Source organism: Balaenoptera borealis (genome assembly GCF_965194805.1).
Source record: "Balaenoptera borealis genome assembly, chromosome: 12".
Lineage (NCBI taxonomy): Eukaryota > Metazoa > Chordata > Mammalia > Artiodactyla > Balaenopteridae > Balaenoptera > Balaenoptera borealis.
In genome coordinates this window covers 41,977,769-41,991,754 of record NC_138869.1, presented here as the reverse complement: position 1 = coordinate 41,991,754, position 13,986 = coordinate 41,977,769, and the positions used below count along the sequence as shown (strand labels likewise).

Sequence of the window (13,986 nt, the reverse complement as noted above, 5' to 3'; positions counted from 1 at the left end):
CATGGGCTTCCCTTGGCTTCCTCATACATCCTAAAGTGGCTTTTGCTTCAGGGCTTTTGCACCTGTTACCTCTGCTTGGAATACTCTTCCTCCTTCAGAGTTCAATTTAAGTCAGTTCAGCTAGGCCTTCCTTGAGAATCTGATGCAGAGCAGCCTCAGCTCCCATCCCAACTCACTTTTCATCTCAGCTTCCCCATTGATTCTTTCTGGCTATTTATTTCAGTTTATAATTAGCGGGCACTTTTACATGCCCATTGTTGGTTCTGTCCACCAGATGGTGCTCCAGGGCGTCGGACCATGGCTATTTCTTTCACTGCGAGTTCTCTCCGGTGGCTGACTCAGATGCAGTATTCAATAAAGGTAGGTTGAAATGGATGACTTTATTTATAGAAATGAGGGTTAACCTTGAGACAGTATGAACTAGTTTGTAGGTCTAGTCCTCATGCACCAGGCAGGGCTTAGGAGGAGAGAATAGCCATAGCTATGTGCCTGATCCAGCCCCCACCAGCCTCACTTCCAGCAGATGATGATGTTGGGGTCGTTTTCCAGCCGTTCATCCAGCTCTTGGTAGCTCATGCCTGGGTGGTGTGGTGGAGGTGAGGTCAGAAGCCTTGGCTTGGCCACCCTGCCCTGACCCCACCTCAGTGGTCCTGCCTGCCTCTACCTGTCTTGCAGCAGATCTCATCGTAACTGTGGCAGCCTGTGTAAAGCCTGGCAGGGTGGCTCCGCTCCTCCCGAGACACCCGCACGGGATACTTCTGTAGTCGCCGGATGAGGTTCTTCATAAGCCCGAACTGGATCAGCTTCCTGGGGTGAGGGTCGAGGAAGAAAGGGGTGATGCTCTGGCCAGGCCTCCTTCTAGCCAGGCCAGTCTCCCCTCCAGTTTTGTTTCAGTGACCAGACTGGCCTTCAAACCCATCACCTCCAGGAAGCCTTCCTGGAGTAGCAGTGCCACATGATTCTGCTCACTAGCAATCTCCTGCTTTCTCTCTGACCCAGGGCTCGAGAGAGACACAGAGAGTGTACCTGCCCTCAGGCAAACCTTCCATGCCCCAGGGGATCCCCCTCTGACCGTTCATCAACGTGCTGCAGCTGTTGGGGGTGGCGGCCAATGAGATCTCTCACAGTAGTGCCAGGGCTCAGGCTGCAGTACAGCTGGAACACATCCCGGAGACTGGCCCTCTTGTGCCCTGTAGGCATCAGGAGTCAGCTCTCCAGGTGGCCCTTCCCTCCCTGAGATGGCCTCCCCCAGAGCCTGCCAATACCTTGCTTGGTCACGTAGGATAGACACGCCTCCTGCAGGGACTTGTCATCTACCAGGTCCTGGACCTTGGGCGTCGGGCAGTACACATTGGAGTACTGGAGGGTAGCAGGAGGCACAGGGGCCTGAGTGAGGGGCTTGGAAGTCTGACACAGCCCCAGTTGGGCTCAGCCACATGATCCATTCTCCATTTAATCAGACCCCAGACACACCTACCTGGAGGATGGACACCAGTGTCACAACGCCGTAGTACCTGGGGGAGATAGCTGTGCTCAGCTTCTGAGGGCCATGCCTTCCCAGCTCCCACACTCAGGGCCCCTGGGCTCTTCCTGACTGGCGACCCTGTCCTGAGTGTCACTGTTCCCCACTCACAGCAGGTTCTGGATGGCGATGCGCACCAGGTTGAGCTCCACATCTGCCTCGGCTGAGATCTTCTGGACGTGGCGGAAACCATCAATGTAGGGCAGGATCTGGGCAGGGAAGAGCAGGGTCAGTAGGGGTGGGATGAGGCCAGGGCTATGGCCAGCCGCAGGTCATGATAGCCAGGGAGGGCTAGCATACCTGTTGTGTGGTGAGGTCCCACTGTGAGTTGAAGAAATCCTCCTTGTCTTTGGTAAAGACAGGCACATCATACTCCTGGGCCACAGGAGGGTCAGGCCGCTGCTCAATCACCTTCAAGTGGATGGTGTTAGACTCATCTGCAGGGGACCCCACCCATATCCTCAGTGCCATCTCTTCCAAGAGGCCATCAATTACCATCCAGTCTTCCCAGCCACCCTTGAGGCAGGCAGGTGACTCTGGGTAGGGCCATCTTCCCCTTTTATGGAACAACAGACTGAGGTCCATACAGGGGAAGGAACACGCCCAAGGAGCAGAGCTAGAGAGCTCTACTGGCCTCCCCCTCTCCAGCCCCATCACGCACTGGACCCTGGACATCATCAGCCCAGCTCATGGCTATTTACCGGCCACCAGTTTGTTCACGAGTCTGGTCCTTGACTGGGCTCACCTTCCCCTGCCACCTTCCCATCCCTCCTCAACCCCTCTGCTGTCCTTGCAGAGGCTGGGCCATACCGATGGGCAGAGTGCACCGGCCTGAGGCATTTAGCTCCTCCAGCAAGATGGTCATGATGGGCACCAACTTCTGTTTGCTCTCCTCCGTGGACACGAAGCTGCTCTCTAGCTGGATGGAGCATGGACAGCATGGTGGGCACACCCCAGGACCCTTGGCTGGCATCCTACCCTGGCAGGTTCCCGGGTCTGGAGGGCTTTGGAGACATGCGAACACCTTCCTTAACTCTGCCTGCCCATCCACCCAAGCACATCGTGTTGCAGACCTCCAGTGTGGTCAGGTAGCCAGCCAGCTTTTTGACGATGGGCTCAAGGGCACAAGTCTTGGCCTGGGCATCACACACGAAGCCTAGGTTGAAGAGCAGGGCATTGCGGCTGTACTTCTTGTGCTCGATGCACACGGGGCAGCCGATCAGTTTCTTCTCCATGGCTGTGCTGGACGAGGGGAACAGATGGGAACAGAGTCAGTCTCCTCTCACCCCCAAGTCTGTCCACTCCTCCTGGGAACCCTCCCAACCCCCCAGCTAGGGCCTCACACAGTGATGAGCTTATTCTGCAGCTCTGGCTTGGTGATGATGTACACCTGCACAGTGTCAAACAGCTCCCGGGAGATGAAGTCCTCGGGGACCTGTGGAAGGGAGTGACAAGAATCCCCTTAGTGGACCTTATAACTAGGTGGAATACACAGGGTGACCCCCAAGACCTAATCCCTCTTCTCCAGGGTTTCTCCTCTCTCCCATCCACCCAGGCCTACTCTTTTGTGTTTCCAAACACACATTATGTTCTCACCTACCTCCTGGCTTTTGCATACGCTGTACCCTCCACCTGGCACACTCCTGCCTCACCTAAATTCCTATGCATCCAGGGATACTAGTGGATCACCACTCACACCTCTCGTAGAACCTGGCACCTCCCTTGGGCCCCCACAGCCCAATTTCCCACAGTCACTGCCTATGTGAATGTTTGTTCACGATTTTCCGCGAATGAAGGGGTGGCGTGCCTGCGTGCAGCACGGGGCACGGGGTTCCACCGCTTCCAGGCAGCTGGCTGAACTCCCCCGAGCGTCCCTCTACCTTGCCTCCCATGCCCCGCGAGCCCGGATGGCACCTGATAGGTGATCTTGGGTCCCAGCGTGGGGTGGAACTCGCTGAAGAATATGCATTCGATGCGGCAGCTACTGCCCATGGCGCTAGTGGGGCCGGGGTTCGTAGATGGCGCCACTGTCCCTGGGAGCACCTGTCAGAAACAGCCCGGAGGTTTGGGCTGCCTGGTCAAGCACGCCTGCGCACTGAACACCCGTGAGGCCATCTGCTCAACAGCGCCTGTGCAGCGCGACTCAGCCGTGCGGCTGCGGGGGACTGTCCCAGGAAGTCCCGGATGGGTAGGCGTCGCACCCGGAAGTTAAGAGGCTCCGCGACGGAGCGGCAGGGCGCGCGGCAGAGCCCAGAGTAACCCACTTTCTCGGGAGGGAACCACCTCGTCAGGTCGGCGCTGCGGGTGAGGCAGGCAAATCCCTAGCGTGTAGGGGAAGCATGCCAGCGGCAAGTGGGGAGGCTGTGCGCAAAGGGACTCAGGCCGTAATTTCGACGCAACTGGGAACTACAACTCCCGTAGTGCTTCACGCCCTTCCAGCAGGCGCTCCCGCCCGGCGACGGCGTGGTGCACGCTGGGATTTGTAGTCTATTACACGGCCTTACCCATCTTACCTGGAAGGTGGGCCAGTGATCAGTGCCAATTCAGATGCGGGTACACACTGACAGGCCAGCAGTCCTCGACTATTCCTGGTGTCTGCCTTAGTACTGTCCCTTCCTACCTTAACTTTTTAGAAGAGAGTGGCATTCCTGCCCCGCAACCGTTGCTCCAGTGAAAGGAGTGGAGAGCGGGCACCAGAGACCCTTGCTTACTCTGCTATGCTTTCAGGCTACAGCCGGCCTGGTTGACCATGGCCCTTTCTGTGGAGACCGAGTCGCACATATACCGAGCTCTGCGCACTGCATCTGGGGCTGCTGCCCACATTGTGGCCCTGGGCTTCACCATCTTTGTGGCTGTACTTGCCAGGCCTGGCTCCAGTAAGTAGAATTCATAGTTGACTTTTGGGAAGGAAAGTGTCACTTTTCCTGGGGAGCAGGGGCAATAGTAAGCCTTGGGTCTGACTCCTGGGAAAGGCCTCGTTGGCTGAGGGACATGCTATGCTGGAGGAATAAGTGAGGTGGAATAGATGAGAGTTGGGGCTCTGCCAGCTTGGCCAGGTCCCATAGAGTACCTGGCTTCTCTTGTCTTGGTGCTCCACTTAGCTGCCTCTGGCAAAGTGAAGGGGGAAGGAGGGAGGACTGCCAGAGGAGTAGCAAAGCATGGCTTCTGATCCAGGGAGGGTCCAGGAAGAGATGATAGGTATGGGGTCAGTTTGTTGCAGCAAGAGGGGGCTTGCATTTTGGCAGCACCTCCTTGGGCAATGAGCTACTCATACTCCTCAGCCTGTGGGGATTGGCGTGGCTGGGTTCTTCTTGCTTCAGCTTCACGAGGCTTCCTCTTCTCATTCCAGGTCTCTTCTCCTGGCACCCCGTGCTTATGTCTCTGGCTGTAAGTAGTGGGCCTGGCCAGCTCTTAGGGATGGGAGGGAGCATAGCTATGGGTGGTGGTCTTAGCGCCCTCTAAATGTTAATGAACACTTAATATCTGTTTGGAGTAATGGGATGTGGGGTTGGATGAACTGTATGCTCCAACTCCTGCCTATAGTTTATATCCCACGCTTGAACTAGAGTATTCGAGATGCAGGGCAAATGGGTTTGTCTAAGCACAAAATGAGGCTTCATCCACCTCCAGGCAGGAGGCTTAGAATATGCATTTGGGTGTACCTTTGTCCCTTTTCACCTTAATTTATAGTGATGCACCTAATTTTCCTGAAACAGTGCACCCATGTGGCCAACTCTTGCCAAGAAATTGTATCCAGTCCTGTGTCAGAAAAACAAAGCTTGTGAATCATTTATAACTGCCACATCTCAAACCTTGTGTTTGCTGGGTAGCACAGCAGAGATGACATTTCAGAATAGCACCTAGAAGAAGTGTGGAGAGGTACCTCCTGCTGGTTACTCAGAGCAGATGTTCTGTCCTAGATGGAGTTCTCCACTCTTTTGCCACCAAATAGATACTCGTTAGTGGGGAGAGAATGAAGCGGAATCTGCCCATACTAGCTGGCAGCTTAGGTTATATCTAAAGCTTTCTTCCCTTCTGCTGGGCAGCACTCTCATTTAGTGTCCCATCCCTGTCTCCCCAGTTCTCTTTCCTGATGACCGAGGCACTGCTGGTGTTCTCTCCTGAGAGTTCGCTGCTGCGCTCCCTCTCACGGAAGGGCCGAGCACGCTGCCACTGGGTTCTGCAGCTGCTGGCCCTGCTGTGTGCACTGCTGGGCCTGGGCCTTGTCATCCTTCACAAGGAACAGCTTGGCAAAGCCCACCTGGCCACGTGGCATGGGCGGGCAGGGCTGCTAGCTGTGCTGTGGGCAGGGCTGCAGTGCTCAGGTGGGGTGGGGCTGCTCTACCCCAAATTGCTGCCTCGATGGCCCCTGGCCAAGCTCAAGCTGTACCATGCCACTTCTGGGTTGGTGGGCTACCTTCTGGGTAGTGCCAGCCTCTTGTTGGGCATGTGCTCACTCTGGTTCACTGCCACAGTCACCGGTGGGGTCTGGTACCTGGCTGTGCTATGCCCTGTCGTTACCAGCTTGGTCATTATGAACCAGGTGAGCAACGCCTACCTGTACCGCAAGAGGATCCAGCCGTGAGCTCTTCCCAGAACTAGGGGAAGCCTGGATTTGCCCCTCAGTGTGGTAGCTGGGGCTGAGACCTCCTGGACTCTCTCAGCTGACTCAGTCACGGGACACCTCAGGCAATGGTGCGGTCAGGGGTAGCCGGAGTCCTTTGTGTGACATTATTACTTGCTCCTCATGCTGGAGTACCTCCCCTTTCCTTCTTTCTCTGCCATCCCAGAGGAGTTTATGGATCATGTGTCTGGATGAAGTTGGGTTGCAAGACTGCCCCCTGCCCACAGCAACTCAACTTGTGCTGGTATGTCCAGAAATGAGATAAGAGAAAAAACTAAAATAAAATTTTAAAAAAGACTGAAGGGACTTTCCCGGTGGTCTGGTGGTTAAGACTCCGCACTTCCAATGCAGGGGGTGTGGGTTTGATCCCACGTGCCGTGAGGCGCGGCCAAAAAGAAAGAAAAGAATAAATTAAGACTGAAAAGACTGGATGGGAGGAATAGCCCAAAGCTGGGGATAGTTCTTGCTAATGCCATCAGCATGAAAAAATGGGCAGCTGGGCAAGATGGGGACCCGTCCCTGGCTGCTCACTGAGGGGCTAAAGCTCTCTTGGCAGACTAGCCCCCTGGATCTGGCAGCTAAGCACCCCATGCCACCCAGGGCCCTAGCAGGCCTGAGGGCTGTAGCTGTGAATGGTGCAGCTGTGTGTATTTCAGTCTCCCAGCTGCTCACTATGTTGGAGTTTCTAGACTGTGGTGGTCAAATCTGGGCAATGACAGGATGGGAGCTGGGGATGGGCTGCCTCCCTAGGTGTCAAGCCCTGAGCACTCTTGTCTTGGAGGTGAGCCATGGATAAGAACAACTCCTTATGATAGAGAGGCGCTTAATTATCAGGTCCTCCTGGCAGGGCCTCCTTCACCAGGTAGTGCAGGGAGGCAGAAAGTAAGTAAGAGCCTGAGGTGACAGCTCTGGGAAGGCTGCTTGACAGTGGGCATGCAGTGGTGAGGCAAGGGGGAGTCTGATGGGGGGAAGGGGATGAGGGCAATGGGCTTTTTATCCAGCTGGAGTAGCCTTGGTGACTGAGCCCTTGAACCTAGAGTTAAGTCCCTGTCTTAACTCAGTTGAGCATGATGAGGGGGCTGCACAAGGTGGTCTAACAGAGCCCAGGAGCCATACCTCAAAGAACTGCTTTATTGATACTGCGAGGCTGGGCTTGGCTGCCCACTCAAGTGGTCCTGTAGAAAATACCTGGGAGCTGTGACTGTTCTGGCCCAGAAGCAGCTATGGCCACAGCAGAGGGAATCAGACATCTTGACATGAATGTAGTCTCTTTGGGGGCGAGCAGGGATGTACAGCCCTGCACTGGCTCCTGCACTGGCTGGACCCCCAGAATGTTTTTGGCAAATCCTTGCCTTGGCTCAGGGCTCTCGGCAACCAGTATCAGGTGTGAGGGTTGGCCTAGGAGCCATGGCACCAGTGCCCCTGCAGCCACTTGCTTGTGGCTGCCTGCTGAGGTACAGTCTTACCTCAGATGGCCTGGGCTGGCTGTGCTTCAGAGGCCCCATGCGTGGCATAGTGGTTGTCTGGAGTTGGAACCAGGTAGCAAGAATCCTGGGTAGTGTTGGCGAGAAATAGCAGAAGGCTGTGGCAACCCCCAGCAGGCCTTCTTCCCTCTCCTCAGAGCAGTCAGTGCCCTGGAGTAGCTGAGAGTGTGTCAAGGGGGGCTTGGGAGAAGAGGTGCTACACTCAAGGTGGTCTAGAGTTACAGCTTCGGGGGAGCTGCCTCAAAGGTGATCAGGCTGGATCCTGGGACAGGCCCCTTCCCTGGGAGCGTGGGGGCCTTGTCTGACGGCAGGGGGCTATCCACCTTGGCCCCAGCCTCCTCTTCATCGTCTTCCATGCTGGGCCAGACGGACTGGTCCTCCACTCGCTTCAACCGCTCGTTGAGGGCCTTCAGAGCCAGTTGCCTGGGGCCAGGGGAAAGATGACAGGTCACTCGGGATCTGAACTTGGCTCATGCCCTGCACCCTTTCCCCAGGAAACTGACATGCCTTACTGCTCACACTCCTCTCTCAGAACCCTATGGGTTCTCCTTCCCTATACAGGGCCCAGGGCTCCACAGGGATTGGATTAGGGCACACTCTGCCATCAGAATGAGGACCCAAAGGCTGTAGGGCCTTCTTTCCATAGCTGGGGCACCTCCAGGCTGAGAAGGCCAGCTGGGTGCCTGCCAGCCTGCCCCCAGGCCAGCCCCAGGAATGGTTCTGAGGATGGTGCCTAAGGTTGGGCAAAGCTGGTGTCCCTGGGCAGACAGGTGGAAGGGCAAGTCCCTGGACATGTGAGTTTCTGCTGGGCACTGGCATCACATTCAAGGCATTACTTCTCCCCCTCTCCTTGTTAGGAGTATTTTGAGCCTCCTGGCAAGGGTCTATGGGGAAGTTTGGAACTCAAGCACCTGCCTTGGCTCTCAGCCTGGGAAGCAGGGCCAACCTGGGTCAGCTCACCCCTCCTAACTGACTCTAATATTCTCCTTCCGAGAAGAATCTCCAAACCCACCAGGACCTGTGTTAGAGCAGGAACACACAGCGTCCTAGCAGGAGAAGAGGAAGGAGAAACAATCCATGTGGGTAGGGCAAAGGCCAGAGCCTACTGGTTCCACTGGGCAGATCCCTGGAGACCCCGCTCTGAGGGGAGGTGGGAAAGTTCGCTAGAAGAAAGTATATACGTGCACTTGGGACCCTGCCCACCAGAAGGTGGGATGCCCATGCTGCCAGGTAACACTTCTGCTAGTGGTCACTGTGGACCCCTGATGCCTCCAACTCTGTGCCACCAGCATGGGGGACCTGTATAGCCTTCCATGTTCCAGCAGAAAACCAAAATCTCCACCATGCCAGGGAACATGACAAGAGGGACAACGAGAACTCAGGCACAGAAAGCCCCAGCACACTTCCACCCTGTCCTCCAGCCTGGCACCATGGCAAGTTGGCACAGACAGGAGAGTCCTTCCCTGCTGCTACCCAGGCTCCCATTCTGGAGACTGCCTTGTCAATTCTGTTTAAAGCCTGCCAAGGTAGAGAGATGGTGGCATGCTAATCACTCCCTCACAAGCGTCAAAGATAGGAACCCCTGCTTCCCACTATCACTAGCTCTTTGGGTCAGGGAATGGCATGCAGCAAGATGTCAAACTGGTTGGTGGAGTAACCCCCATCCCCAAGCAAGGTAACAACCACAAGACTATGCCAAGAACCCACTTCCTGACACCACCCCCACCCCAATCTGCTTCCACCTGTCCATTTTCTTGGGGCTGCGCAGAGGTTTTTCGAATGTTCAGCCAACCCTAACAATCCAAGATCTCTCACGGGGGGAGGGGACACCACTGTGGCCTGGGATCACCTGAACAGCTCTGAGGACAGCTCAGTTTCTACCAGGCCTAGCCCTCCTGACCGCATCTCCTCCACTGGATAAGGTTAATAGAGACCTCGGTCTTTAGGATTCATCAGCCACAGAGACACAAACTGTAGAGCCCACAATTAAGCTCTGCAGCATGCCGTGTGTACTTTTCAACACCTGCCACCTTGGACCATAGTAATCTGTGGCCTTTCCCAGCTGGAAACTCCTTCAAGAAAGGGGGTGTGGCCCACACTCCACAGCCCCAGTGGAGAGTAAGTACAGGGACAACTCCAGCTGAATTCATAAAGCTGCCTGCTAAGAACTCATTTCACAGGTGAGCAAAAGCAGGCTTTGACAAATGCAGAAAGTATGAACAGAGCCTGCTCTAAATTTCACTACTCAAGTAACTGCATCAAAAAAAAAACACTCAAGGGCTTCCCTGATGGCGCAGTGGTTAAGAATCTGCCTGCCAATGCAGGGGACATGGGTTCAAGCCCAGGTCCGGGAAGATCCCACATGCCGCGGAGCAACTAAGTCCGTGAGCCACAACCACTGAGCCTGCGCTCTAGAGCCCGCGAGCCACAACTACTGAAGCCCGCGTGCCTAGAGCCCATGCCCTGCAACAAGAGAAGCCACCGCAGTGAGAAGCCCGCGCACCGCAACGAAGAGTAGCCCCCGCTCTCTGCAACTAGAGAAAGCCCGCGCACAACAACGAAGACCCAACCCAGCAAAAAATAAATAAAATTAAAAAAAAAAAAAAACAACACTCAAGAATAATGTTGAGGGGGCTTCTGGTGGCGCAGTGGTTACGAATCCGCCTGCCAATGCAGGGGACACGGGTTCGAGCCCTGGCCAGGGAGGATCCCACATGCCGCGGAGCAACTAAGCCCGTGTGCCACAACTACTGAGCCTGCGCTCTAGAGCCCACGAGCCACAACTACTGAAGCCCGTGCGCCTAGAGCCCGTGCTCCGCAACAAGAGAAGCCACCGCAATGAGAAGCCCGCGCACTGCAATGAAGAGTAGCCCCCGCTCGGCGCAGCTAGAGAAAGCCCGCGCGAAGCAATGAAAACCCAACGCAGCCAAAAATAATAAATAAAATTAAAAAAAAAAAAAAAAAAAAAGAATAATGTTGGAAACAGAGCTGTGACCACTCTGGTAAGTCCACAGACCTGGGAGAGAGAGAAAGAGATGTATTAAAAAAGATCTGTCCTGCCCTGGCCAAGGTACATTCAGTGAATAATTCAGTTGGGATTCCTGATGGTGCAGATGGCTTGGTTTACAGATAATGAAAAGGTTGTCTCTACTTCCTGGTGTGGTCAGCAGGCTCCCTCGGTGGATCATGTGGCTGTCCCCTGGGTTTGGTGACACATGCCTGCCAGAGTAGGCGGAGGGGGGTGGTGGTGGGGGTGAGGGGGTGTGTCTAAGTCTAGTTATACCCCAGGCTTCCCTCAATAAATAAGCGGCAGAGAAGCACAACATCTGAATTAAGGCTCAGGAAGAGGGTGTAGTCCAGCGTTTGGAAACTAGGGTGGCCCAGATCATCTCTTAAAGATCCCATGTCTCCTTCTCTGTTCCTCTCTCACAGGGGAAGAAGGACCAGCAGGTTGTTTCTGGCTCCCACAGGACCAGTGTCTAGGATTTGGAGATTCTGAGACAAGGCCAGGGTTACGTGTACCTGGCTCTCCATCTGCCCCTCACACAGCTCAAAAGGAAGCAGGGCATTTCTTGAAACTTAAGCGGCCTGAGTGCTGAGAAAGGCCACTTTTACTCCCTAATTTTGGAAAGCACCTCCTGCAGCCCAGACACTTAAATGCTGAGCTCCAGGCCACAAGCTGGCTTTTCTCTCTTTCTGAATCCGCCCCAACATCTGACTGTAGGCTGCCAGCCTACATACAGCAAGCACCTCAACAGATGAAATGTGACTTGATTAATAATACTCTCCTAGCCCGACAAGGTTTTGGAAGATTCCACAGTACCTTCTCCGCTCTGCGTCTTGAGGGTCTGTGCCTGGGAGGCTGATGGTGATGGAGGATGGGGCACCCACATCATAGCGCTTCACTGTCTTCTGGCATATCTTTACCTTCACCAGGAGGCCATGCACTAAGTTCGCCAACAGCCCCACCACAGGCTGCAGAATCTCAGGGAAGAAGGTGGCAAAGGCAAAGTGGTCGGCCATGTCGCCTCGGCCTCGGCTATGGCGCTGGTAGAAGCGAAGATACACCCAACTGGAGATCAGCCCAAAGCCATAGGAGGCCAGCGCTGGACTCTGGAGCAGTGTGGCCAGCCGCAGCAGCAGCAGCAGCCCCAAGAGCAGCATGGGCACCACACTGACACGCACCTGGGGCACTCGCAGGACCACACAGTCCCCCATGGTTTGCTTGAGTGCCACCAGGACACCACCTAGGAAGCCCAGGGCGCCGTGGATGCGGACAGTGAAAAGGTACACCAAGTTGAAGGAAGCCATGTAGGTGAGGAGGTAGGCAAAGGCCCCCAGTAGCCCCACAGACACGTTTACCACTGAGAAGAAGATGAGCAGCTCCAAGGCCCCCCAGAGGGGCTCAAGCAGACGTCCGGCCACCACCACTGTGGCTAGGCTGATGGCCACATCCCACACATGCTGTTCCATCAGCCCATGGGTGGCCAGGGTCCAGATCCAGAAGTTGGGTGGAAAGAGGTAGCCTGGGGTGACCGCCAGGCAGCCCGTGTCCACGGCGAAGGACAGCAGGTAGAGGAATAGTACCGCAGCGCACAGAGCCTTTACCACCACGCTGGCGCTGGACAGGATGGCCCCCAAGTGTTGGCGGGCGCCCGGCAGGGCGCGCTGCATCTTCCTGGCGGGCGTCGGCCTTAGGAAAGGGTTTAGTGGGCTAGGGGCCTCCCCGGGGCCTCGTCCCAGTCCGGCCCCGACGGGAGGCCCGGGTCCGACCTAGTCACTGGCCTATGGCCCCGGTGAAAGCTCCACTTCCGGTCGGGTCGACTCCGGTCCCAAAGGGCAGAGCCGGGCCTGGTCGCGGGGCCGGGGCCTAGGCCCCTCGCCGGGATCTGAGGGAAGGCCCTGGGCAGCTTAGGCACGCCTGGCTGCCCGCTCTGTGTGGCCACCGCGCCGACCGGACTGGCGGTGATCTCAGGGCTCGATCTTCTCCATCCACTCTGGGGCCCTACGGTCGACGCGGGATTGGAGAGGCTGGTTCTGGGCCAGAGTCAAGTCTGGTCAGCTCCGCCTCGGCCTCGGCTTCGACCGTACCTCCTCCCTTCTCAGGCGCCGACAAACAGCGGCGCTGCGCCTGCGCGCCCGGGGAGGCGGCAGGATGCCCTCTGAGCGTCGGCCTTGAGGTTCCGCGGCGTGCTGGGACATGGAGTCCTCGGTCGGAGCCGGGACCGGCGGAAATCGGGGTTCTGGGTAGAACAACAAGTCCCAGGAGGCTGTGCGCCGGAAGAGGAGAGTGTGCTTGGGAGTTGTAGTTCTCAGGACCGTTTCCGTCGGTTCTCCAGAGGTAGGGGAGGGTGAGCGGGCATCGCTAACCTCAGGAGAGCGGCGGGTACCAGCGGCAGCACAGCTGCAGGCCACGCGCGTGCTGAATTTCCCGGAAGGATTGGCTCAGTGTGTGCCTGTTTATCTGAGTGGGCGTGTCCTAGTGGGCAGGTGTGCAGGTAAGAATGTTGGATGGTCCAGGGGGCGCGAACTCCTGGAACTTCCGCGGTCTGGTGTGTGCCTGACCCAGGCTGGAATTCTTGCTCTGCCTTTTGGCGGCTGTGTGACAATGGCCAAATTCCCGAACTTTGCTGAAACTCAGTTTCATGGACAGTAAAATGGAGATGATGACTGGACCTACCGTGAGGATCCAAGGGGACTGGCGTGTACAATGCCAGTCCACCCTGGGTGCTCGGTGAGTGTGTTGCCCAGGCTGCCCTTGTTACAAGTGAGGTGGAGCCCATACTCGAACTCGGATCTCCAGCCCCCAAAGGGGTGAGACTGGGCTTCTCTTAGTGACTCTCTTCCTCACCACAGTCAATCGCTGATCCTGATGAAGAGAGGTCTCTCCACAAACTTGGGTCAGGCTGGCCTTGGGCCTCCACCTCACTGCAACGGTGGCTTCAGGTAGGTTGTGTCCTGTGCAAAACTGATTTTTGTTTTTTTGTATATTGAGTTACTTTTAAAAAATGTGCATATAATTAAAATAAATGTATGACAAAGTACATTTATAAAGTGCAGAATCCCTTCCTTTCCGCCACTGATCTCAATACAACTGCCGACGTGTGCACAGCCTTCCAGATCACAAAAGGTGTTGCTTTCCTTTATCTTTGGGCTCTGGGTTCCTGCTGGATGCCACCCCAGGGTAAGGTTGCCAGATATAACAAATCAAAATACAGGGCACTCAATTGGAATTTCAGTTAAACAATAATTTTTTCAGTATAAGCATGTCTTCAATTTTTAGCATAGTTATGTCCCATGCAATGTTGGGAACATACTAAAGAATATTCATTGATTATCTGAAATTCCAAATTTGA

At 55.6% G+C, this 13,986-nt stretch overlaps 3 protein-coding genes across 4 annotated transcripts; 1 reads left to right on the top strand and 2 right to left on the bottom strand.

The window, feature by feature from the left end:
• Window positions 1–361: 361 nt before the first annotated feature.
• NPRL2 (NPR2 like, GATOR1 complex subunit) lies at window positions 362–3,575 on the bottom strand. Its single transcript, XM_082346767.1, has 11 exons — window positions 3,437–3,575; window positions 2,866–2,957; window positions 2,596–2,764; window positions 2,333–2,441; window positions 1,823–1,959; window positions 1,634–1,731; window positions 1,478–1,514; window positions 1,266–1,359; window positions 1,073–1,190; window positions 665–807; window positions 362–578 (listed from the first exon to the last, which is right to left on the bottom strand). Exons 1-11 carry the CDS (start codon window positions 3,512–3,514, stop codon window positions 511–513), a joined length of 1,143 nt encoding a protein of 380 aa, XP_082202893.1. The 5' UTR covers window positions 3,515–3,575; the 3' UTR covers window positions 362–510.
• A 101-nt stretch (window positions 3,576–3,676) lies between these two features.
• On the top strand, window positions 3,677–6,448 carry CYB561D2 (cytochrome b561 family member D2). Of its 2 annotated transcripts, none has more exons than XM_082346780.1 (4): window positions 3,677–3,813; window positions 4,250–4,398; window positions 4,872–4,909; window positions 5,604–6,448. In XM_082346780.1, the coding sequence occupies exons 2-4, from the start codon at window positions 4,272–4,274 to the stop codon at window positions 6,105–6,107; spliced, it is 669 nt and encodes a 222-aa protein (XP_082202906.1). In that variant the 5' UTR covers window positions 3,677–3,813; window positions 4,250–4,271; the 3' UTR covers window positions 6,108–6,448. The 2 variants fall into 2 exon arrangements, with proteins under 2 accessions (XP_082202906.1, XP_082202905.1); XM_082346779.1 differs by having other exon boundaries at window positions 3,690–3,826.
• Window positions 6,449–7,263: 815 nt separating this feature from the next.
• Window positions 7,264–12,776, bottom strand: TMEM115 (transmembrane protein 115). The gene is made up of 2 exons (XM_082346773.1): window positions 11,454–12,776; window positions 7,264–8,053 (listed from the first exon to the last, which is right to left on the bottom strand). The coding sequence occupies exons 1-2, from the start codon at window positions 12,302–12,304 to the stop codon at window positions 7,849–7,851; spliced, it is 1,056 nt and encodes a 351-aa protein (XP_082202899.1). The 5' UTR covers window positions 12,305–12,776; the 3' UTR covers window positions 7,264–7,848.
• Window positions 12,777–13,986: the final 1,210 nt, after the last annotated feature.

What these genes read in the sequence shown, in the direction of transcription:
- CYB561D2 (XM_082346780.1), top strand. Translation starts at nt 4,272, where the DNA reads ATGGCCCTTTCTGTGGAGACCGAGTCGCACATATACCGAGCTCTGCGC. An exon ending in ACTTGCCAGGCCTGGCTCCA is followed by an intron (nt 4,399 to 4,871) that starts GTAAGTAGAATT and finishes TTCTCATTCCAG; the next exon opens with GTCTCTTCTCCTGGCACCCC. An exon ending in CCGTGCTTATGTCTCTGGCT is followed by an intron (nt 4,910 to 5,603) that starts GTAAGTAGTGGG and finishes CTGTCTCCCCAG; the next exon opens with TTCTCTTTCCTGATGACCGA.
- TMEM115 (XM_082346773.1), bottom strand. Translation starts at nt 12,304, where the DNA reads ATGCAGCGCGCCCTGCCGGGCGCCCGCCAACACTTGGGGGCCATCCTG. An exon ending in CAAGACGCAGAGCGGAGAAG is followed by an intron (nt 8,054 to 11,453) that starts GTACTGTGGAAT and finishes CCCTGGCCCCAG; the next exon opens with GCAACTGGCTCTGAAGGCCC.
- NPRL2 (XM_082346767.1), bottom strand. Translation starts at nt 3,514, where the DNA reads ATGGGCAGTAGCTGCCGCATCGAATGCATATTCTTCAGCGAGTTCCAC. An exon ending in CAGAATAAGCTCATCACTGT is followed by an intron (nt 2,765 to 2,865) that starts GTGAGGCCCTAG and finishes CCCCTCGTCCAG; the next exon opens with CACAGCCATGGAGAAGAAAC. An exon ending in GGGACCTCACCACACAACAG is followed by an intron (nt 1,732 to 1,822) that starts GTATGCTAGCCC and finishes TTCCCTGCCCAG; the next exon opens with ATCCTGCCCTACATTGATGG.